General features: G+C 37.8%; 5 protein-coding genes across 8 annotated transcripts in view; 4 read left to right on the forward strand and 1 right to left on the reverse strand.

Moving 5' to 3' along the window:
- The window catches only part of LOC108846599 (plant UBX domain-containing protein 9), a 34,837-nt gene extending 32,680 nt beyond the window's left edge, over window positions 1–2,157 (forward strand). Inside the window, exons 4-11 of the mRNA XM_057006051.1 lie at window positions 1–327; window positions 419–502; window positions 578–679; window positions 877–981; window positions 1,104–1,259; window positions 1,465–1,608; window positions 1,676–1,732; window positions 1,865–2,157. Of these exons, the coding sequence (XP_056862031.1) occupies window positions 1–327; window positions 419–502; window positions 578–679; window positions 877–981; window positions 1,104–1,259; window positions 1,465–1,608; window positions 1,676–1,732; window positions 1,865–1,984 (1,095 nt within the window). The 3' untranslated portion in view covers window positions 1,985–2,157. The remainder of the gene's footprint in view (window positions 328–418; window positions 503–577; window positions 680–876; window positions 982–1,103; window positions 1,260–1,464; window positions 1,609–1,675; window positions 1,733–1,864) is intronic.
- A 172-nt stretch (window positions 2,158–2,329) lies between these two features.
- On the forward strand, window positions 2,330–5,176 carry LOC108846598 (probable pectin methyltransferase QUA3). Its single transcript, XM_018619816.2, has 7 exons — window positions 2,330–2,864; window positions 3,039–3,242; window positions 3,326–3,536; window positions 3,633–3,894; window positions 4,014–4,388; window positions 4,541–4,636; window positions 4,730–5,176. The coding sequence occupies exons 1-7, from the start codon at window positions 2,445–2,447 to the stop codon at window positions 4,950–4,952; spliced, it is 1,791 nt and encodes a 596-aa protein (XP_018475318.1). The 5' UTR covers window positions 2,330–2,444; the 3' UTR covers window positions 4,953–5,176.
- Window positions 5,177–11,084: 5,908 nt separating this feature from the next.
- On the forward strand, window positions 11,085–16,325 carry LOC108846597 (homeobox-leucine zipper protein ANTHOCYANINLESS 2). The gene is made up of 9 exons (XM_018619815.2): window positions 11,085–11,633; window positions 11,734–11,960; window positions 12,044–12,161; window positions 12,301–12,906; window positions 12,997–13,098; window positions 13,189–13,398; window positions 14,283–14,457; window positions 14,555–14,910; window positions 15,493–16,325. The coding sequence occupies exons 1-9, from the start codon at window positions 11,430–11,432 to the stop codon at window positions 15,847–15,849; spliced, it is 2,355 nt and encodes a 784-aa protein (XP_018475317.1). The 5' UTR covers window positions 11,085–11,429; the 3' UTR covers window positions 15,850–16,325.
- Window positions 16,326–17,269: 944 nt separating this feature from the next.
- Window positions 17,270–20,462, forward strand: LOC108843886 (shaggy-related protein kinase theta). Its single transcript, XM_018617032.2, has 13 exons — window positions 17,270–17,639; window positions 17,713–17,961; window positions 18,035–18,127; window positions 18,198–18,257; window positions 18,363–18,635; window positions 18,744–18,818; window positions 18,896–18,952; window positions 19,037–19,177; window positions 19,278–19,328; window positions 19,411–19,506; window positions 19,590–19,673; window positions 19,773–19,875; window positions 19,994–20,462. The coding sequence occupies exons 1-13, from the start codon at window positions 17,574–17,576 to the stop codon at window positions 20,068–20,070; spliced, it is 1,425 nt and encodes a 474-aa protein (XP_018472534.1). The 5' UTR covers window positions 17,270–17,573; the 3' UTR covers window positions 20,071–20,462.
- A 221-nt stretch (window positions 20,463–20,683) lies between these two features.
- LOC108844136 (serine/threonine-protein kinase BSK3) lies at window positions 20,684–24,091 on the reverse strand. 4 transcript variants are annotated; one of them, XM_057006054.1, is made up of 11 exons: window positions 24,037–24,091; window positions 23,226–23,314; window positions 22,908–23,128; window positions 22,671–22,806; window positions 22,453–22,586; window positions 22,271–22,376; window positions 22,099–22,184; window positions 21,824–22,012; window positions 21,573–21,725; window positions 21,382–21,495; window positions 20,684–21,276 (listed from the first exon to the last, which is right to left on the reverse strand). In XM_057006054.1, the coding sequence occupies exons 2-11, from the start codon at window positions 23,308–23,310 to the stop codon at window positions 21,025–21,027; spliced, it is 1,476 nt and encodes a 491-aa protein (XP_056862034.1). In that variant the 5' UTR covers window positions 23,311–23,314; window positions 24,037–24,091; the 3' UTR covers window positions 20,684–21,024. The 4 variants fall into 4 exon arrangements, with proteins under 4 accessions (XP_056862034.1, XP_056862033.1, XP_018472854.1 ...); XM_057006053.1 differs by lacking the exon at window positions 24,037–24,091 and adding an exon at window positions 23,480–23,915 and having other exon boundaries at window positions 23,226–23,327; XM_018617352.2 differs by lacking the exon at window positions 24,037–24,091 and adding an exon at window positions 23,480–23,912.
- Between the last annotated feature and the right edge of the window lie 150 nt (window positions 24,092–24,241).

Consider the following 24,241-nt stretch of genomic DNA (forward strand, 5'->3'; position numbering starts at 1 on the left):
AGGCCCTCTTTGCTTCTTGATCCCAACTACAGGAGAAGTCTCCTTAGGCAGCTCAGTGGCTCTGCAATCAGTAGCCCCTCTCCATCAGCACCTCACACTCACACGGCAGAAGTCACTGGCTTCCCTACTATTCGTCCTCCTGGAGTTGGAGAGTTCGGAGGAGACGGTTATGCTAGACATTCACCTACCTACGGATCTCAAGTCTATGGTTCAACAACAACACATAGGGATGCTGAATCGCCTGTCTATGGCAACGATGCAGAAGATGAGATGATTAGAGCTGCTATTGAGGCTTCCAAGCAGGATTTTCAAGAGGGTCGTCACAATGTATTATACTCTTGTTATAGCTTCTACCTCCTTTCTTTGAATTAGCTAATCCTTTTTTTTTCATTTTCTTGGTATTTATTTATTGATGCAGGTTCCATCTAGCGTTTTGTCTTCGAGAGAGGCTATTAACAAGGAAGACGAGGACATTGCCCGTGCAATTTCTATGTCAATAGAGGTATGTATAGATATTTGCATCTGCTCCGATCTAAGTGTTTGTCTCTCACATTAATTAGCAACAAATGGCTCTCAGATGGAAGAGCAAGAGAGTGTAATGCGAGAGCAACTAGCTGAACTCATGCCTCACTCCGTGGACCAGCGTCAATCTAATACAAATGAAAGTAGCAGATATAAGGTATGAAACTGAATTCATATCCTCTAGTAAGAAAGCTATCGAATAATATATATACGCATGCGGTCCATTGTTATAGTTTGGGATGCTTCCCATTACATACAGTTTTCACCAGTTTATTTGGAAGACAGTTATATACTAAGTTTCTTTTTTATTTCATTTGTTTTTATTTTGCTAACTAAAGCATTTGTACTTTGAAGGCCGGGAGCTCTACGTTACAATTAGACAAGCGTGAAGATATCAAACAAAAGCAGCCAATTGATATTAGCTCTCAACACGGACATGAAGCTTCTTATCCTGAAGAGGTAAATTATTCAAAATAAAGTTTGACTTCTCTTATCAGTGATAGTAGCAAATCAAGAGAAAACTTAAGCATCTTTCTAGTCGATCATGTGTTCATCTTACCTTGTTGCTGTACTTGTACTAGTGGGGTGGCATTCCGTCAAAAGAGCTACAAGAGGCAATAATGCTGGAAAAGGCACTCTTTAGTGGAGTTGCTAGAGAAAATACTTCACATAATAATAATCTTCTCCCTGGAACTCCCATGGACTCGCAATCTCCCGATAAGAGGTCCATTGGAGAGGTAATCTGCTTATCTTGTGTCGTTTCATCTGTTAGTTGGAAGTTGAAGTAAACCCTAAGGTTTTGAGGCAACAACGAATTCTATATGATCATAGTGAATCTTAAAGCAAATTGGCTATGAAATGTGGGGTTTGTGTTTAACATTTGATTTCATGACTACGGATTAATCTCTATATTCAATCTGGCTTGTACCTCACTTGTGGCAGGAACCTGAGAGATCTTCCGTTACGAAGAAGGCAGCAATTCCCGTAGAGCCATCAGTCGAAAATGAAGATGGCATCACTCTACTTGTTAGAATGCCAGATAGCAGCCGTCATGGTCGTCGCTTTCTCAAATCAGACAAGCTTAAGGTTGAAGTTCGCAAGTCTGGACATTTTTTTTAAGTTCTTCCTTAACAGCTGTTTTGTTGAATTGCAGTATCTTTTTGACTTCATAGATGCTGCTGGATTAGTCAAACCAGGCACATATAGAGTGGTAAGCCCTAGTGATTGAGGCGATAATCTCATGTATTTCACTTTTAAGATTCGGGTTTTGATGCATGTGAGTTTATATTATTTTGTGCTGCTAACAAGCTTATAAGAGTGGTATGAATGAATATTTAAACAGATTAGAGCATATCCTCGACGTGCTTTCAGCCTTCAAGACGGTGCCTTAACATTTGAGGAACTGAGTCTCACAAACAAACAAGAAGCGTTGTTTCTGGAACTACTAGCAAATGTAACCTGAGATGATAATGATAGCAGAAACTAGTTGAGTTCAGTGTACTTTTAAGTCTGTAAGACTGTAAGCGGTTTTCTTAGTTTTAAACCCAACCTAAACGCATGGTTTCACAGACTCCCACACTCTGTTGTAAACTTTCTCGTACTATTTGCTAATGTTGAATCTCCAGTATGAAACAATCGATACTAGCATTTACCAATATATATATTTAAGGCCCAATTCTACATTTTAAGGCCCAGTTATGATAGGGTCATGTCCAAAAGCCTGCAAAAAAGTATAAATCGAGGACCAAAGAAAATTAAATATTAGAGAGCGCGTATCCACCGTCCTCCGCCCGACTCCAGTAAGGTACTAAAACACTGAGAAAATTAAATAAATAAAATATTTAAAAATCGCCGACAAATCTGAGATCTTCAATTATAAGATTTACATCTGATTCCTTCGAGTGGTGAAGAAGCTAAGCGCTATGGGGCTACCTGCGTCGAAGCGTAATCAGCGTCAATGGAGTCTCCTCGACATCGTAACGGCCGCCTTCTTCGGCATCGTCCTTCTCTTCTTCATCCTCCTCTTCACTCCCCTCGGCGATTCCATGGCCGCCTCTGGTCGCCAAACGCTCCTCCTCTCCACCGCCACAGATCCGAGGCAACGTCAGCGGCTGGTGACTCTGGTTGAGTCTGGTCACCATTTGCAGCCGATCGAGTATTGTCCGGCGGATGCGGTTGCTCACATGCCTTGCGAGGATCCGAGGAGGAACAGCCAGCTTAGTCGAGAGATGAATTTCTATCGGGAGAGACATTGTCCCTTGCCCGAGGAGACGCCTCTCTGCTTGATTCCTCCTCCTTCTGGTTATAAGATCTCTGTTCCCTGGCCTCGGAGCCTACACAAGGTATTTGAGACGATTTGGAGTGATTTAGTGAGATTGTAGATGATTTTAAGTGAATTAGAGATTTTAAAAATTAGGTTTGAATAGTAACTGATTTGTCATGTTTATATAAAAATTAGAGGTATATATATATATCTCTTTGATAAAATGTTATACTGAGCGTTTTAAGATTTGTAGATATGGCATGCAAACATGCCATACAACAAAATAGCAGACAGGAAAGGGCACCAAGGATGGATGAAAAGGGAAGGTGAATACTTCACTTTCCCTGGTGGTGGCACCATGTTTCCTGGTGGTGCTGGCCAGTACATTGAAAAGCTTTCTCAGTATATTCCTCTTATGGGGGGAGTTCTCAGGACTGCCCTTGACATGGGATGCGGGGTAAGAAATAATCATCATTGTTATTATAGTTTCTTTTTTTATTCACGTGTTTTGTTACAATATTATTTATAAACCTTTTGCAGGTCGCAAGTTTTGGAGGTACTCTACTGTCTCAAGGGATTCTAGCTCTCTCCTTTGCTCCAAGAGACTCACATAAATCGCAGATTCAGTTTGCCTTGGAAAGAGGAGTCCCTGCATTTGTTGCCATGCTTGGCACTCGTAGACTCCCCTTTCCTGCTTCCTCCTTTGACCTTATGCATTGTTCCCGATGCTTGATACCCTTTACAGCTTACAGTGAGTCCCTTAGAGTTGTGGCAATCTTCATATGTTTTTATGTGTCACCACTCGTAGCAAAACTTGTTCTTATCGTGGTTGGTGATTTGTGTGCAGATGCAACTTACTTCATCGAAGTAGATAGGTTACTGCGCCCTGGAGGTTATCTTGTAATCTCTGGCCCACCTGTTCAATGGCCTAAACAAGACAAAGAATGGGCTGATCTTCAAGCCGTGGCTAGAGCTTTGTGCTATGAGCTAATTGCTGTCGATGGAAACACTGTCATCTGGAAGAAGCCTATTGGAGATTCATGTCTACCCAGCCAAAACGAGTTCGGGCTTGAGTTGTGTGATGAGTCTGAGCCACCAAGTGATGCATGGTGAGTTTCCTCGGAATAGTACTCAATATGACCTCGTTGTATAATTTTGTGGATGAGAATATTGAACTGTAATGGAAAGCAAAAGTGAAATGTTTTTTTTTTATTCTCCTTTGTTTCAGGTATTATAAATTAAAGAAGTGTGTTACTAGACCATCATCCGTCAAGGGAGATAATGCTTTGGGAACTATTCCCAAGTGGCCGGAAAGGCTTACTAAAGTTCCTTCTAGAGCCATTGCCATGAAAAACGGGTTTGATGTGTTTGAAGCAGATGCAAGGAGGTGGGCGAGAAGAGTTGCTTATTACAGGGATTCCCTGAACTTGGAGCTGAAATCTCCAGCTGTCCGCAATATCATGGACATGAACGCGTTCTTTGGAGGATTTGCTGCAACCCTTGCATCTGAGTCTGTGTGGGTTATGAATGTGATCCCAGCTCGGAAACCTTTAACTCTTGACGTGGTTTACGACAGAGGTCTCATCGGTGTTTACCATGATTGGTTAGTCACTTTTGTTGTCTATATTATTTTATCAAAAGGAATGACTCAGATACATGCTACATCTCTTGTTTTGCATCTTAGCCGTTGCCAACATCAAGGATCAAAGCATCTTATGTTGAACAATTGCTGAATCTTTTCAATTGGTTTTGTAGGTGTGAGCCTTTTTCAACATATCCTCGTACGTATGATTTCATTCACATATCAGGAATTGAATCTCTGATAAAACGGCCAGACTCAAGCAAATCGAGGTATAACTAAAAGCTAAAACATTCTCGGTTGCTAAGAAAAGGTTCCTGTCTGATCCACTTTTACCTAAACTGAGTTGGGTAATATGCATACAGGTGTAGCCTAGTAGATCTGATGGTAGAGATGGACAGAATATTGCGTCCAGAAGGAAAGGTTTTGATCCGAGACTCTCCAGAGGTGCTAGACAAAGTAGCAAGAATGGCTCATGCTGTAAGATGGTCTTCTTCCATACATGACAAAGAACCTGAATCCCATGGAAGAGAGAAGATACTTGTTGCTACCAAACCTCTCTGGAAAATGCCATCAAACTCCCACTAAAGAACACACAGAAAGAAACAAAAAGAAAAAGAAAAGAAGAGAGAGAGAGAAGAGGAAGGTCTTCCCAGACTTGTAGGTAACAGTCACTTTCTCTCCAGCCCCCATATGTCTGTCCTTAAAACACCATCCTGATGATATACTTTTTTGTGTGTGTTCGTGACATTGCTTCCAAAATGTATCGCAATCGTATAATGTTAATTCTTGATCACACGTTGTTCTGTCAATGATTTCATGTGCGGGGTCTACCCTTGTGTGGACCTACATGAGTAAAGTAGGCATGTGACTCTGCATATACAGGGTAGCATTTGTACTCGAGGCCGTGTATTAGGTTCACGTCCTAAATGCTCATTTGTGTAGTGAAAACCCCAACTTACTGACAATTTCATTGATCCAGTGTTAGAAAAGAAAAAAAACAATTGATGCAAGTTTGATTGATTTTGGGTGAGAAACAAAACACACTAGGAAGACTTCTCTTTTTCAGTACTTGGCTTCAGGTGTGGAGACGTTTTGGTAAAAAGAAAAATGTGAGAGAAGGTGAGAGGACCATTAATGGAATAATGGGATTGGCTGGTATAGTCCTCTTCTGAACCATATTTTGTTGCTCTCAATAAATGATCTTTGGTGCTGTAACGTCCAATAAAAGCTGATCGTTTTTCTGTTTGAACGTAACCATCGGATGCACTCTAGAGGATTCAATTTGATATGACTCGTGGTATATATATCATGGAATTGTCTTGATAGAAAAGTCTAGTCTTTTATATTCAAAAGGTGTATGCCATTATTGATTCTAAAGGGGTCTTCTGGTTTGTTAATTTTTGTTTAATATTTACTTCCATTAATCAATCAGAAAATCAAATATTGATCACAAATAACTCAGAACAAAATGATTCTAATTCTAACATTGCTAGTCTAGTCTTCTTGTTTGTTTCTTTGGTCAATAATGCCTATATATGGCATCCCGAATATGTTGTTACGTTAGCAACAATATATTGGTTGCAATGTCACGTACAGTTTCATTTCTTATTTGTAAGACAGTTAGGGTGATCATTTTTTGGGTTAAGAAGGGACTGAAAAAAATGGAAGAGAAAAGTCTTGTGCGTCACCTGAAACGATAAATAGAAGTCGTAGTGTGTTGTGTTGTGTTGGGTGGTCGGTTATTCTTTGGGAACCAGACATTCCCATGTGCGCCAAACCGAACCAAACCAAACCCAACATGATCCCCCACTTTAGCCGTCCTTTAAATTAGTTCCCACGTTTTTTCAGTTTATACTTTTTCTTATATTGATGATCCATACTTTCGGTTCAATTAATTCTGCCTTTGTATAAACACTAAACCCTGATGTATCAATCACCAAAACATTAGTTTCAGTGTTTGTATGTTTTTCATACCAAATGTAATTGTTTATACATTTAACTGTATCCAAGCGAGTTGATTGACCTTCTGAATTGACGATTTGATAAATAAATTATAACATCAGAATAATTACATTTGAAGCATTTTGAAAACTTGAAAGTTTTATTAAAAATGTAAAGTTTCAAAAAGACATAAGAACGTGAAATTAACTCTCATGCTACATTTACTCTTTTTCATGTGGATTTGCCAAAAACAATCTAAATATTAATTCTAACCATAAAACTAGCTTCAATATTCAATCAAATGCAAAATCAAGTTAAATGGGTGACAATAAACTTATCTAACCCTTAAGACGAAACAAAAAATCAAAAAGTTATTTTACAATTATGTTTTTCGTAAGTCTATACATAACAAAAGATATCTACAAATATGACGACTCCTGAGAAGTCTAATGCGTAGAGAAGTCTACATCTTAATTTGATCTAATCATTTAATTTTAAAAATGTATAAAAATTGTTCTTGTGGAAATTTTAATTAATCATCGATATAAGGGTTTAATATGAAATTTATAAATTAAAATTTATATAATTGAAAAATTTAAAAGCACATATATTGATTTAGTAACCATGTGTTACACAATGTTTATGGTTTAGCAACAAAAAGTTGTAACGTGTTATGACTTAAAAAGTTAGATTTTATATTGAATCTTTTTTTTTATTGATTTAAATTTGCATATTAGTGTTTAGTAGTTTATATTTTCTATATTTAAATACATGATACGATAACTGAGACTTTTTTGGTTACCAAGCAAACATTTAGGTTTGAGTTTTATACTTTAGAGTTTAGTAGACTTGCAATAAAGTCTATTTCACTGTTATACTTCATTTTTAGTCTACTTTAGTTAGTGTTTAAAAAATATTTATATTAAGTTCTTTGTGAATTAAAATGTGAAATCATATACTATAACTATTAAAAAAATAAAAAAATTGAATAAATCATATATTAAATGATTAAGACAATGAAGAATAAAAATAAAAATAAAATATTCATAGTAGATTTCTTGAATATCTACTAAGTTGACTTACAATAAAATATATTCTAAATTGTTAATCTTAATAGACTTCAAAAGAAGTATACACTGTTGTAAAATTTAATCTTGTTACAATTTTTGTCTCCCTATATAAATTAAATTAGACTTTGACTCGCGCATGTGTATTTTTGCAGGTACCTTTTTCCAAGACTTCATTTGAGATATCAAGATTATGAATAATCAAACATCCTACATTTTTTAAATAAATTGCTTTGTAATAATTTATCATTACAAATATTCATTTGTAAATAATTATTTTGATACATAATCTATAAACATCGTATTTATTTTTAATTTTGTTTCGCTTGTATGACATTATTAATTTTTGTTAGCAATCAGTTTTGCAGAAAATACTCTAATCAGCCAAACAGTTAAAATTACCATAAGCTAAAACAACAACTAACACACATGTGAGAAAAAGAAAATTTATACAATCTTTCCAAGAAGTTTCAAGGGTAAAACTAATTACAAAATTCTACAATATGTCTCAAGTGTATACCTTAAACAATAAAAATACAGATAACTACTTCTAAGTAAGTCTACACTTAATAGTTAACAACTTAATCAAACAAGAAATTTGTCGATTCAATAATTATAACACACTAACTTTTAAAATTCATTTAAGACTATTAAGATTCATAACACACACTGTAAAACTATTTAATTGTGAAAAATATAATGAATAATACACAAATGAACTTTTAATAGAATTTTCAACATAGACTTCAGTTGCAATATACATTTGGAGACTTACAAAGGCGTATACTTGTTAGCTAACTACATAGTTAAACCAAATGTTGATAATTTCATAACTATAAAATAATATATTTTAAAAATAGTTCAAAACTATTAGGATTAACTAACACACATTATCAAACTAAAAAATCTTGAAAATACAGTACAAATCCATTTTTTATAGATTTTTCTATTTATACTTCATATTCAGATTACATAGTAATAAACTTTCTTTTCAGTTTACATGTGTAGACTGTTATGTATGTCTACGGTTTGAGTTATTTTTTACAGTTATAAAATTCACGGGTTATTATCTGTATTTAAAAAAGTTATGATTTTATACGCATAGGCTTTTTCGAGTTTAAATTTTGAAAATGTTATTTTTTGCAATTGACCAGAATTCAACCATGATTTAAATTTCAAAAGTATACTTCATTTACGGTCTATTTTTTAAAAAAACTTTTTTAGAATAGGTTAGTTGTTGCAGTTGACAAAATTTGACTTTCTACAAATAGATTAATATGGATGTCTACACATGTGTAGACTTCACTGAAGTCTACTCCCAACGGTTAGTTTCGCATTTGACCAAAATAAAATACTTCATAAGTAGTGTACGATTTTTTCTAAGATTAGTAGAATGGATATAAAGTCTATACCTTCTTTTGGTCAACCTTATAACATTTTAGTCGGATATAAAATGAATCTATCCAACACGATTAAAGTTTTAGTCAAATGAAAAACTGACTTTTTGTAGACTTCCCTAACAGTCTACATAATGTAGACTTACGATGAAATCTACTATGAACAATCAAAATTTGTCCAAAGTTCGGTTAAATGCAAAAACTAACATATTTTACGTAGATTCCTTAGTAAGTCTACCTACTTTCTTATTTTGCTTTCAAAGGTTAAGACGACAAATTCTAGGGATGTCTTATTTACAAAAAAAAAATTTGGTCAATTGCAAAAGTAATTTATGCATTGAAAAGTAGACTGCATCGTAAGTTTACACATATGCAAAGACATACAAAATAGTCTGCTATTGCGATACAAATCTGAAAATGACGAAAACCATGTAAATAATTACCTTTTAAGGTGTAAAATTCATTTTCACCTTTGACCATTGTCCTCCAAATATGAGAAAAATAACTTACATTTCTCGATTCACAGCTGAATAAACTCGAAAATATGAAAGTTTAGCTTATAAAAATGGAAGTTATAGAGTTGTTAGATAAAAAAGGAGAGGAGATGAAAGAAAATGAAAATATGTTGGTTTGGAAAGATAAAAAATGGTTAAAATTGAATTTTTGAGCTTTTAAGAGTTTAAAAATTGTGGTTCATAGTGATTAAAAAATGATGATAATGACGTTGTTGTAACTAAAAAATGTTTATGGTATAATAGGTTTTTCTCATTTTAAAATAGTTAAATAATTAATTAAAATGACAGTTTTGTGAATAATTCAAAAATATAAGAAGAGTTTGAAATTTTGACAAAACATGTTGGTTTTGAGGTTGAGTTGAAATTGTAAGTTGGTTCTGAGAAAAAGTTCTTTTTCTAATGGAGGTACACAATAAAATAATTCCCTAACTTTGGCAGATTTGCTAAATAATAATTACAATTTACATTTAGCATACTTTACAACTTGGAATTTTTCATAAAATCTAATAATTGTTGTACTTAGTTAAATTTTCCAAATTATTCCACAATCGAGGGGATACAATTTTGCCCAATAATGGAGTTTAGCAAGATTAATTATGGAATGTGCACAGGGAAGTATGGTTAAATCGTGCTAAGTTTCTCCATCATCAAATCTAATAATTGTTGTACTTAATTAAATTTTCCAAATTATTCCACAATCTAGGTGATACAATTTTGCCCAATAATGAAGTTTAGCAAGATTAATTATGGAATGTCTTTTTAGTTGACACAAGCTCACTTCTTCATGTCGTTACTTGAGAATAGATTCTTGCACAACCCAAAGATTCTATAGCCTATATTATTATGATCTAGTGTAGTAATGTATATCAAAGTATCATAAGATAAAGGGCATGTCGACGAATAATAAAAATGGATTCATAGAAATATGTGGGGTTGCTAGACAAAAGTCTCTAACAAAAAATAAAAGTCGTTTATATTTTTCCGCGAATAAGAAAAGAGAGCGAGTACAGAAAAAGCGCGTGAGGTAGAAAATGTTAAAAGTAGGAAAAAGTCAACCGAGTTCTTCTGGTAAAAGAGTCTCGTGCATTCGTAAGGTTTTCAAGAGTCCACATATCTCACTCTAACGTTTTTCTCACTCTTTTCCCCACAATTAATTCATTTCAAAACATTATTTTTCCTCTAACGCATGGTTTCATTCTATAGACATAATCTATAAATAAATATGTTTAATTTGAGTAAGAGCGTTCAATCAATGGTCTGGCTTGATTTAATTTCGAAAATAGTCTGTTTAAAAATGGTAATACTTACAAACGTGACTTTATTATCTAATATATCGTCCAAATTTAGTTTTTTCCCTGATATATTGTCTAAGAAAAAGATAAATATCTTAAAGTAGATTTGAAACCATATATAACATATTCAAATTTGATACAGTGCTTGTTTAAGTTTATTTTTAATAGGAATCTAGAATTAATTTGAAAAGATCTGTAAATAAATAAATAATGTCATTAGTTGGTACAGATCTACATTAAATTTTCTTCTAATTTTAATATATATACATAGACAATTATAAAAAGCCAGTTCACTTTTAAGACCAGTTTGGTGGGTCTTTTTGGATTTGAACTGGATTTAATAGATTCACTTTATTAAAAAAAACAGAACACTTTAACTAAATTTGTAAAAAATGCATTTAAAATATAAAAAAGAAAAAAAAATTAATAAAAGAAGAAAACAAATCTATATAATATAAAAATAAAAAATACAGAAAGGGGAAAAAGAAAGTCAATATATCATCAACATGCAAGAGTGAAGAGAGAGAGAACCTCTTCTTCTGTTCTCAACAGCTACCACCACAACATTAGGGTTTCCCATCTTCATCTTCCCCATCACTCTCTCATCATCAAACCATTAATTCTAAGAGAGAGAGAGAGAGACTGAGAACGAAGAGCAAAGAAGAAGATAGAAAAAAATAAGAAAACTTTCCAGCTTTCGTTCTCTTTCTCTCTCCTCCATTAAGTTTCTGGGTTTCTTCTCCCTCATCCTCTTTTGTAATCCTGCTATTGAGCAGTTCTCGATCTACTTGCGTGAAAAGTCTCTACCTTTATTCTCTGGGCACTTTAATAAGAAATCTGTATTTTTCTGATGAACTTCGGTAGTCTCTTTGACAATACGACCAACGGTGGTTCTCCCACCGGAGCTAGAATCCTTTCCGGTTTAACATACGGCAACGCATCGAGCGTTGTACCAGGCGGTGCTATGGCTCAAGTGGCGGCGGCATCGAGTCTCTTCACTCCTCCTATCAACACCAAGTCTGTTTACTCTTCTTCAGGCCTCTCTCTAGCCCTCGTACGACGCCGTATCCTCTACTAATAATACATGTATACATAGTGAACAAAAAAAAAACCTAATTTATTTAATTTTATTTTGATAACTGGGACAAACACAGGAGCAACCGGAGAGAGGAGGAACATCGATGAGGAACAACAATAACGATAATTTCGAAGGGAGTACGACTAATAACAGGAGAAGCCGTGAAGAGCAGGAGCATGAGAGCAGATCTGGAAGTGATAACGTCGGAGGTATCTCCGGCGAAGATCAAGACGCCGACGATAAACCTCCTCGCAAAAAACGTTACCACCGACACACTCCTCAACAAATCCAAGAACTCGAATCGTATTAATTTAATCCCTTTTTCTCTTTCTCTCTTTCGTTCGATCTGATTATTAGTTAATTAATGTCTGAGTTTGGGGTTACAGCATGTTCAAAGAGTGTCCACATCCAGACGAGAAGCAAAGACTTGACCTTAGTAAGAGACTTTGCTTGGAGACCAGACAAGTCAAGTTCTGGTTCCAGAATCGTCGCACTCAAATGAAGGTTTTGATTTGAACATTAGAATCTTTTGTGTTTTAAATTTGTTATAAAATCTTTTGCTAATATCACATCTTTTAACACTTCTTTTGTGTTTTATTTTTTTGTAATAAAATCTTTTGTTAATATCAAAATCGTTACGCAGACTCAGCTAGAGCGGCACGAGAACGCGTTGTTGAGGCAAGAGAACGATAAGCTAAGAGCTGAGAACATGTCCATACGCGAAGCAATGAGGAACCCGATCTGCAACAACTGTGGTGGGCCTGCCATGCTCGGCGACGTCTCTCTCGAAGAACATCACCTCCGCATCGAAAACGCTCGCTTGAAAGACGAGCTAGATCGCGTCTGTAACCTCACCGGTAAATTCCTCGGCCACCACCACAACCACAGCTCTTCCCTTGAGCTCGCCGTCGGCAACAGCAACGGCGGAAACTTCTCTTTCCCTCCTGATTTCGGCTTACCTCCACCGCAGCAGCAGCAGCACCAGCCGACGGTGGTTAATGGGATTGATCAGAGAACTGTCTTGTTGGAGCTGGCTTTAGCCGCCATGGATGAGCTAGTGAAGCTCGCTCAGAGTGATGAACCGTTATGGATCAAAAGCTTAGACGGTGAGAGAGATGAGCTTAACCATGACGAGTACATGAGAACTTTCTCCTCGAATAAACAAACCGGTTTAGTTTCTGAAGCTTCTAGAACGTCCGGTATGGTTATCATCAATAGCTTAGCTCTCGTCGAGACCTTAATGGACTCCGTAAGTTGTTAATTTCATTTTTATTTTTTTTTATTTTGTTATTTTTATCTCTAGTAGTAACGAATAATGATTATTATTTTGGTTTAACAGAACCGGTGGACGGAGATGTTTCCGTGTAACGTTGCAAGAGCCACAACCACCGACATTATCTCCGGCGGAATGGCCGGGACAAGAAGCGGTGCACTTCAACTGGTAATTATAACATAACTCTCTCAAATCACATACCGGTTTAGTCCCGGTTTAATTTTTTGGTTTTTGTTCGAATGTTTACTACTGCTATAGATGAATGCGGAGCTACAAGTATTGTCTCCGTTGGTTCCTGTTCGCAACGTGAATTTCCTTCGGTTCTGCAAACAGCACGCGGAAGGCGTGTGGGCGGTGGTGGACGTTTCAATTGATACCGTCCGGGATAACTCCGGCGGATCTGCGGGCATGGTCCGGCGATTACCATCAGGCTGCTTAGTGCAAGATATGTCCAATGGATACTCTAAGGTAATTAACTTTTTTTTTTAATTATAATCATAATGATAATTAATCACGTAAACACATTCCGAATCTTTTTCTAAGAAATGTTTTGTTATTGGGGTTTGAAAAATTCGACGGAAATGAAGAAAAAGTTAGGATCTCTAGGTTTTAAATTGAGTGATCACTAGACGAAGAAGAAGCTCATGCATCAATGAGTCTTGTTTTTTAGCCATTACTCGCTGCACCCACTTCACTGTCACTCTCAACTTTCTTTTCAAAGAAGTATTTTTCTTTTTTCTTTTTGGGTTTACCGTCATTTTTTATGTTCGGACGTTTTTATTTTGAATAGTTCATAGAGTATGATTTTATGTCAGAAAAAATAAAAGATTTTGTATAGAATAGGCTTTTTCTTCCTCGAATTCTGATCCCCGAACCTTCCGAGATTGCTGAAAATTATTTTATGGATCCGGATGCTTCTCTATCTGTCGGATTCTCTGGATTAGATTTCAAGTTTTCGACAACTGTGTTTGTCTCCAAAAATCGATATCCTTCTTATAATTTATTTATTTTTGCTCTCTATTCTATGAAGCATCCGTCCAAAGTTATTTTGTGCGCATTTTGAAAAGAACACATTAATTTCATATGCATGTACAAAATAATGCCCTTCTAATCATCGTTTATATAAATCTTGTACTAATTTTCCTATTTCTATTCCAATCTTCTATGCTGCCTCGTATCTCCCGTATGTATTATTTCATATATTTATTTCATTTGTACTATTTTCTTCGAATTTTGTCTTCTCATCTCATCTTACAATTGGTTGGATTATATGGTGTTTTATATCTCTTCGGGCCGGTTTGGTTAGTTCTATTGTTTATTGCTAAACCAAGATTGGTTTCTGGTTTGCGCAGGTCACGTGGGTGGAGCATGCAGAATACGACGAGAACCAAATCCACCACCTGTATCGGCCATTGCTTCGGTCAGGTCTTGGTTTTGGCTCGCAAAGATGGGTCGCTACACTTCAGAGACAGTGCGAGTGTCTGGCCATCCTCATGTCCTCGTCCGTTACATCTCACGATAACTCATGTCCGTTTCCCAACCCACGCACTTATCAACATATTAATACTTTTAAAAATGTTTTAAATCTGTACTTACAAAACTTTTTGACGTATGCAAAACACAGCAATAACGCCTGGTGGTCGTAAAAGCATGCTGAAGTTAGCTCAACGTATGACGGTGAACTTCTGCTCGGGCATCTCTGCGCCATCTGTCCACAGTTGGAGCAAGCTCACCGTCGAAAATGTGGATCCGGACGTTCGAGTTATGACCCGTAAGAGTGTCGACGATTCTGGTATTGTTCTGAGTGCTGCAACGTCTGTGTGGCTTCCGGCTTCGCCACAACGTCTGTTTGACTTCTTGCGGAACGAACGGATGAGATGTGAATGGGATATTCTATCCAACGGTGGTCCCATGCAGGAGATGGCCCACATTGCCAAAGGTCAAGATCAAGGCAACTCCGTTTCTCTTCTCCGTTCCAATGTAAGTTTTGTTTTACCATACTACACTCTCCCGGTTTATTTTTACCGGTTAGTTAGTCTTCGTTTAGCACTACCGGTCCAGTCTGATGGCTTATTCAAATAATTGAATAGAGTTTCCGGTTAACTAGTCTGGTATGTGTTATTGGTTCAGTGATGTGTGGAACTGATAGGTATGGGGAGTGTGGATTAGGTGATAGTGACGCATTTGTCCCTGATTGTGGTGGTGGTGTACTGGACAAAAGAGTAGATAGAGAAAGGACAATTTAGTAATTTGGTTCTAACACACGATGACTTTATAATATGAGTGGTTCTATTTTTATACTTGTGTGTAGAAAACAAAAGCGTCACAGCTTTTTGTAAGGGTTTTTTAAAAGTCAAAATTAATAGGACAGTTTTGAACTTTACTGTATTTTTGACTTTTCACGTCTTCTTTTTGCTTTGGTTATCTGAAAAGTTATTTTGACTTGTTCATCATTTTCACCCTAAAGCGTTACTGTTTTGGTCAGTGTTGCCAATTATCGTAAATAAACACTTGAGTGAAGGACTATTGCGTAACTCTAATATTTTTCTGCATGTTTGGCAGCCAATGAACACGAACCAAAGCAGTATGCTAATTCTACAGGAGACATGCATTGACGCATCTGGAGCGCTCGTGGTATACGCGCCAGTTGATATTCCAGCCATGAATGTTGTGATGAACGGTGGAGATTCATCCTACGTGGCTCTACTTCCTTCCGGTTTCGTTGTTCTCCCTGACGGTGGCTCCGGAGACGTTGAGCAGAGACCGGTCGGTGGTGGGTCACTCTTGACGGTGGCGTTCCAAATCCTTGTGAACAATCTCCCGACGGCAAAACTCACTGTTGAGTCAGTGGAGACGGTTAATAACCTAATATCATGCACCGTTCAGAAGATCCGAGACGCTCTTCAGTGCGAAAGCTAAGGCTCAAGGTGTACCGTTGAGCGTGTGTTTGTTTGTATTCTTTTTGTTGAATTGTGAATTTTAACTATGTGTGTTGTACTTTGGGTTTTTTTTAGTTTAAGTTTGGGAAGGGGGTGTCGAGTCAAGAACGAACCGCGTGGGTGGCGAAGTCCAACTCCTTTGTCACCGTGGTTGGGACCACGTCGGGTTTGGTCTGATCACGGTGGAGGAGCTGGTGGTTCGGGTATTGACTGGGGTTGGAAGCCCCCTTCCTTTTGGGTGTCATTTTTATTATTATTATTATATAAAAATTGTAAAACTCATGTAGCGAGAGTGAGCCGCACGCACCTTCAGATGCTGTGGTTTGCTAACGCGAACTAGGATATGAGTAAGTATGTGGTTGGACTTTGGATGGATCTGGTCCGTTTATGTCTCTCGTGGTGTGCATTAAATGTGTTTGCAGGCTAATATTCATTTAATGCTATTTTATTTTTCTTCTTCTGTCCGTGCGTGGCTCCTTGCTTTTGCATGATGGGAGTTTACGTATCCCGCCATTTTCGTTCTGCCACGCCATACCATGACAGACTGGTGCTAGAACCCGACGTTACGCCGTCCTTTTCTCCATCATGTCTTGTTCCTCAGTGTGTTGGTAAATAATAGGAATTGAAGTTTTGAACACTAACTGTAGGATGGACATGGTTATAGGCCTTATTTAAAGCCCACTAGCAGTTTAGGAGCTTGCCTAATGTGGATATGATTGACAGTTTTTTTTAATATATACATTAACTGGGCCCATGATATGTTATATGGTGGGATGGTTGGAAGATTATGTTTTGATTTCTGAGCCCAATTTATATTTCGATATTTTTCTATAAGGCCCAAGTGTAGTGTTTACGATCTTATAAATTTTAATAGCCAAGCAGTTTACGGTAAGTACTCTGAGATGCAAACAGCTGGGGAGGAATAGTTTATAGTTTCCAAGTTAATTAACAACGCAAAGGTATCTCTATCGAGTAAGTAAGTTTAAAATGTATAAAACCTAGGGAGCGGTTGAGCTTATATGTCTTTATCCAATTGAAAGCAACCCCTAGGGTAATGTTTAGAGTTAATAAATCGAATTGTTAAATATAATATTTTAATACATTTCGGGTAAGGAGGAGAGTAAAAAAAAAGATGAAAAAGAGGGAAAGAGAGTGGTCAAAGCAATGGTCAAATGGTGATGATCCAAAAACCCGCATATTCCGCGTGCCTAGATGTAATCATTCTATATCCATTGCCCTGGATCCGTAAAAACCACCAGCAATGTAGGGGTACTTTGGTAAACTCAGATGGTCGAAATCAGGAGGATTAATCCTAACCCGTTGGATGAGCTGCTACGATAAATCAACGGTGATGAGTCAATGTTTGACCAAAGAATAGAGAGAGAGAACAACGAGGTTGGCATGATTGGGCGAGAAGAGAGAGAGAGAGAAAGAGAAGCAAAGATTCCACCTGATTTGAAGAGGAAGTCGTGGAGAGAGAGAGAGAGAGAGAGGAGGGCAGATTTTCTTCCGATTTGAAGAATCGCTTTGTTGTGCTCGTCACGGTGGAGGAGAAGAGACAGATTCGAATATGAGTATCTGAATCTGTTAAATTCGTGTTCTCATCTCTCTCTATCTCTCTCCACATGAAGCTGTGGTGAAAGATTTTTATTTTTATATTTGGGGGTGGAGAGATTTAGGGTTTGGAGTTGGTAATTGGTGAAGATGAACGTGATGATGCGTCGTCTCAAGAGCATTACTTCGGGTCGGACCTCCATTTCTTCGGATCCTGTAAGTATTCTCTTTTTTTCCCTTCAATTTATCTCCAATTGATTTCGATGTTGACCTGACCTGTCTTTCTCAGGGTTGTGTGGAGTCTGGTCTTATTAAGAGACCCAAGCTCGATCAAGACAATGACAACTTATCTTCTGGTGGTGACGATCCGATGCAGGTTGACCAAAACAATGCTTGTACAGACATGGTTTTGGCGTCACAAGAAAGTGTCGCCGGAACTTCAAATGTGCCTGTAACAGTCGATGAGCAGCTTCCCCAAGTAATGAACGAAATGAGATTAAGAGAGGAGGAGCCTAATGCCAACCGCGAGGATGACAAAGTTTGTTGCTTTCCTTTTTTATTTTTAAAATCATATTAATCATCTTGCTCACATCTCCATTGGGCTTATACAGGATATAGAACCACCTATTGTTAATGGCTGTGGGACTGAAACTGGCCAAGTTATTACAACCACCGTTGGAGGTCGTGATGGAAAGCCGAAGCAGGTCAATACACCTTTTCTTTTCTGATTAGAAAAACGCTTTCTTTCTCTATCCTTACTTTATTTGGTTTCAGACTATCTCATACATGGCCCAGAGAGTGGTTGGAACAGGCTCATTCGGAGTTGTCTTCCAGGTAGATGGTGATTCTTTGTATGAGACATTATTAAATCCTTTTAATCTTTTTTTTTGTCGTTTACAGTTTTTTGATTTTGCTGTCTCTTTTCTTTTTCTTGGATAGGCCAAGTGTCTGGAAACGGGTGAACAAGTTGCAATTAAGAAGGTTCTACAGGATAAAAGATACAAGAACAGAGAACTTCAGATTATGCGCTTGCAAGACCATCCCAATGTCGTCCGCCTCAGGCATTCTTTCTTTTCAACAACTGACAAGGATGAGCTCTATCTTAACCTTGTCCTTGAGTTTGTTCCCGAGACTGTATACAGAGCACTGAAGCACTATACCAAAATGAATCAGCATATGCCAATTATCTTAGTTGAGCTCTACACCTATCAGGTGATTTATCTGGAGTCGGCAGTTAATCGATTTTAGTTATTTATATAGGTTGAAACTTCATTTACATGGAAATCTTTTACTTACTCATGTGTTGCTTTTGAAAAACAGATCTGCCGTGCGCTTAACTACTTACATCGTGTAGTTGGGGTGTGTCATCGTGACATCAAGCCACAAAATCTACTGGTATAGTGTGAATTCTTTTGACTAGGCGTTTATTTTTCATCTCTAGATAAAGCTCTTTTATGATGTATTTTTCTTAGGTCAATCCTCAAACCCATCAATTAAAAATATGCGATTTTGGAAGCGCAAAGATGCTGGTAAGTGTTTTTTTGTTTTGAAGTGTCATTGGAGTTGTGTTGGCATTAGAATAATGGATGGCTAACACTCTGGTGCATCTTCAGGTGCCAAGTGAACCTAACATATCCTATATATGCTCCCGATACTACAGGGCCCCAGAACTTATATTCGGGGCAACAGAGTATACCAATGCCATTGACATGTGGTCTGGTGGCTGTGTTATGGCAGAGCTTTTACTCGGTCAAGTGAGTACTATAGTATATTGTAAAGTTTAGGTGATGATTGGTTTTATTAGTTACCTTGTATCTCTCAATAAGATTTTAACTGTTGTTATTCAACCTGCAGCCACTGTTTCCTGGGGAAAGTGGTATTGATCAGCTGGTGGAGATTATCAAGGTACTTATTATAATCCCTCATGTCTCTTCGTTTCATTGTATATTCCATGTTTGATACCTTACTCATCTGTTACATCTACCAGATTCTTGGTACGCCGACAAGAGAAGAAATACGGTGTATGAATCCAAATTACACAGAGTTCAAGTTTCCTCAAATAAAAGCTCACCCATGGCACAAGGTTTGTAGACTAAATCGTTAGGTGCCTCTCTGGTGCAGTTTACATGTTCAAATGAAATCTAATGTAGCACAATAATTCTGCAGATTTTTCACAAGCGAATGCCACCTGAAGCAGTAGACCTCGTCTCAAGATTCCTCCAGTATTCACCAAACCTTCGTTGCACTGCAGTAAGACCAACACTACAAACTAAATAACCTAACCTCATTGGCTGATATGTAGTTTTCTAATTCAAAATTCTAACTAGACACGTTTTACATTTTGTATAGTTGGAAGCTTGTGCACACCCCTTTTTTGATGACTTACGAGACCCGAATGTATCACTGCCAAATGGAAGAGCACTGCCTCCATTGTTTAATTTCACTCCCCAAGGTCAGCGCATGAATTATCTTTACCTCGTCTTTCTCCTTGCAAAAATTGTGAAGTAACCCAATTATTAGACTATTATGTCTGATTAATTTGTTTGCCTTATATATTTTAAACTGTGCAGAACTTGCGGGAGCATCAACAGAGCTGCGGCAGCGTCTAATTCCAGCGCATTGTCAGGGAACGGGAAGTAGCTCTTAGGATCATTCATTGCGTTTCCAAATTTTCAGCTTCCCCTCTCTCTCTACCTATTTACTGGAGTCTGTGTATCAGTTTTGTACCACTTTGTGCTGTCCAAGCTTGAGGAGAGAGTTTTGAAATCTGAACGCTGAGGGACCAAAGGAGATGTGAGTTGAACTTTCCATCTCCAATTTCATTTTTTTTTCTTTTCCCCCACAAATCTGATCCCCTAAAAATGTTTGATGTATCATTTTTTAATTATTATTATTGTCTGTAATCCATCAAAATTGTGTCCCTTGCCCTAATATCGCAAGCTTTGTGTCAACTAAGATTCAGTTTTCTGTTCTAACCTCAATTTGGTTATTGGATGAACATGCACTTTTCTCTTTTGCAAAACACCAAAGCTTTTGAGATCGATCCATTGTAAAGAAGGTTTATTTCATTATGGTAGTTTCTACTTTAAATTCTTGGACTTTTGGGCAGAGAAGAACTGTTAAAATAGGAAACGGTAACCTAACTTGTCACACTTGTCACTCGATTTACTACTCAAGAAAGACATAAGACACTGACTGTGGTGACAACACACAGTTAGCTCCCATCATCGCTCTCCAGCCATTCGTTTTATATAATGCGGTTGAAGAAGATGATGTATCTATAGATCAAAAGAAAACATTATCTTTTGGTTTCTGCAACAAAAGGATTTATAGTACATTGTTCAACATATATAACAAAGTTCAGGAATTGGATTTCAAAGGAAGAGATTCCTTCAATGCCTATAAAAAGAGGCCAAAGAAGAGCTAAACACTAAAAAAACACACACACATCCCCATCACTGGGGTCTGATTTTGCAAATGGCATTCGAGTGTTCTCCCCATCCTTGGTTGTGCTCAAAAGATGTAATAAACCTCCTTAAACTTGGTAAGATGTTGTTTCGTCTTTTTACCAAAACAAAAGAAAACAGTATTATTAAGTATCTTACTTGAGTTGGGAAGGTGAATTCCTCTTAGCTTCAAGGTTGGAGCCCTCTTTAAGTGCCATTTGTGATTCGTTCTCCATTCCCAGGAAGGAAAGGGAAGCAGACTGGAGATAAGACGCCACATGCCACACGGGTGAGATCACTTGTGCTTGAATTGCATCATCTAATGCTTCTTTTGGCATGTCACTCATTAGGTAACACAGGCTACGCCTTGCACACACTGTTGGAGACACCATTCCTCCATCAATGAACTGTGTGCAAATTTTTGGAACAAACCAACCACATCATCATCTAACATAACACTATCTGAGCTCTTACAAGTGTGTGTGTTTGTCTAGGTTGCAAAGCAAACCAACCTGCGTGTAATACTCAATGGCCTCTCGAAAGTCTTTTTGCCTGAAAGCCACATCTCCCTTCTTCTTGGAGTTCAAAGACTCTTGCATCTGGTCTGTCCACATTTGAAACGAGAGCTGCATTTCCAAAACACACCCACCATGAAGAACCAAGCAAACCCGCACACTGAGTAAAAGAGCCACAAAGCACTTACCTCATTGGTGACACCCTCGTCGTCTTTGTATCCAAGTTTATCCAAGATCTCAAGCATAGCGGTCAGGTCCTTTCTCGAGCAAGCCTCACCAAGAGGGGACAGGGGAGACACCGAACCACTGTGAGGCAGACCCATTAGAACATGAGATGGGACCTGCAGTGGGAAATGTTTCTCTGAGTCAGTCAACATTACAGAAACTTGGTCCAGAGATTTTTCATAAATGGCTTAATAATATTATGACAATGTGAAACCTCAGTGTCTTTCTGAAGAGGCGTCAGAGCAGTGACCAAAGATTTTGTGTTTGGCCTCTCACGAGCTTCGTACTGCAGACAACGAGAAGCCAGGCGTACAAGCTCAGTGCCATCGCTTTCAGAGAATTGCCCATCAAGGCAAGAATCAGTTAGCGTCTGGAGATTCCTGTCTCTAATCAGATCAAGGGCCTATACAGAATCAAGATCGAAAGAATCAATCTTTCACTCTCCCATATGTGTGAGGTTGAAATCTCATATTACAAGCAAACACTTACATGGCTAGGAGGTATATGTTTCCCGCTCAGAACATCAAGCAGAAGAGTGCCAAAACTGTATATCACACTCTCTGGAGTGATTCTCCCTGCAAACACACACACACAAAGAGAAGGTGCAGCTTAGTCTCAGCCATATATCAATATTGGCTTAAAAAAAAAAGATGATTGTTACCAGTTCGAAGATATTCAGGAGGGGTGAAAGCAAGATTTGTGCTGTAACTTTTCCCATCACGGCTATTCTTCATCAAGCCAAAAGTAGAAAGTCTTGGATTGCATTCCTTAAAACAAAAAGGGACCCTTATGCGTGTCAGAGAATGAAGGAATAAACATGGACTATAGTCAGTGAATAAATACCTCATCAAATAAAACTCGATAGGCGTTAAGGTCATGATAAAGAATACGGCCTTGGTTGGTGCAGTATTCAAGAGCTTGTGCTAGATACAATACAACTCTTAGCCTCATTGTCCATTTCATAGGTTGTGCTTCCCCTGGTTGCATCATCAAACCACACACTTTTTAGAATCTAAACAAAAGATGAAAACACAGAGAGAGTGAGTGAGTGAGTGTTTTACAATGGAAAAGGTGTTTGGCTAGGGTTTCATTGGGCATAAACTCAGCGACAAGCAACCTCTCGTCACCTTCACAGCAACAGCCGAGTAAATTGGCCATTCTCTCACTCCTCAGCTGACCAACCGACCTGGCTTCCTCCTGCATGCACATTGCGGAGGGAGAATGGCTATTCTCAACATTCCAAAGATCTTATATAATAAAAGAGAATGATATAGTGTGTGTGTGTCTCTCTTACGTACGAGGAACTGACGTGCGTCAGGCCAGGCCATTCTGGTGAAACGCTTCACAGCAATCTTCTTTTGGTTCTCGAGTTTGCCTTTGTAGACGACATTGGGAGCCTTTTCTCCATGCTCAGAGACAATATACTCCACAGCAAAACCACAAGTAGCCGACTTGAGCTGGTCTAGCGTGTACTCCCGGAAGGCAGGCACATCGGTCCTCTCACTATTCTCTCCATTTTCTGCAATCAATCAAGCAATCAATCAAACGTGCGCTAATGCTTCTACACAAGATATGGATCCAAGCCGGGAAGGAAGAAAAAAAAAAGGTGAACTAACCAAGATGAGGAGGAGATTCAAGAACAGCTGTCTTGTGAGATGAGTTCCGACAACAACTACCGAGGTTAGAGCATTGACCTCCCATCTCTCTATAAAACAAAACTGCTCACATCATTAGAGAGAGGCAATGGATGAACAATTAATCATTCCTAAAAAGAGAAACTTTCATAGCCATAAAAAGAAATCCGTTTTCTCATTATTTAGTCAACACCGAGAGAACAAAAGAGTTGTAAAGGACCTGACTTGGTAAGTACCTGTCAACTCGGTGAGACTTTCTAGTGAGTCAACTCGAGTGAGGAGGGTTACAGCTAAAAAAGGGCTCAACAATACCCACCAGTTAAAGAAATGAAAGAACAAGGGACTTAAAAAAAAAAAACCCCTAATTTGAGAGCAAATTACTCTCGACCTGGAGCCAATAAACCACGAAATTTGTGTATTTTAGGAGGTTTTGGATTCCTCGGTTTCGTCAAAACTGGAGAGAAAGATGGTGAAGAAACAAACAAAAACCAACACAAGCAAATGCACGTGCTTCCAATTAAAAAATAATTTTAAAAAGAAAAAAAAAGAAATAATAGAGAGACCGTATCTCAATTCGAATCGACATGAACGTATGTGAATCATGTGATACTTAGCTTAAACAATCCGAACTTGCCGAATACCATCTTTATATATGTATAAAAAGTAGATCAGATCACAGTGATGTGTGTATACGTGCGTCTAATATGAATACGCATCTGTAATATTGTTCTGAAAACAACAACAAGACAAGACAGAGAAAGAAAGATAAGAATAAAGCCAAGAAATAATTTACCGACAAGTTGTTGAAATGTGTTTCTAAATGGTAAGGGCTCGAGAAGACAGCAAATAATCTGCCCATTCCTACTCTCTCTAGATATATATACCCAAAAAATAGCACCGCCTGTTAGAACAAGTGGTCGATGTTTCCTCTTTCCCGTTGCCTGCTCCATGCCGTAATCACTAACGGTCTTTTATAATTACGCAGTCAAGGAAGGGAA

The sequence above is a fragment of the Raphanus sativus genome, chromosome 3 (assembly GCF_000801105.2).
Source record: "Raphanus sativus cultivar WK10039 chromosome 3, ASM80110v3, whole genome shotgun sequence".
Classification (NCBI taxonomy): domain Eukaryota; kingdom Viridiplantae; phylum Streptophyta; class Magnoliopsida; order Brassicales; family Brassicaceae; genus Raphanus; species Raphanus sativus.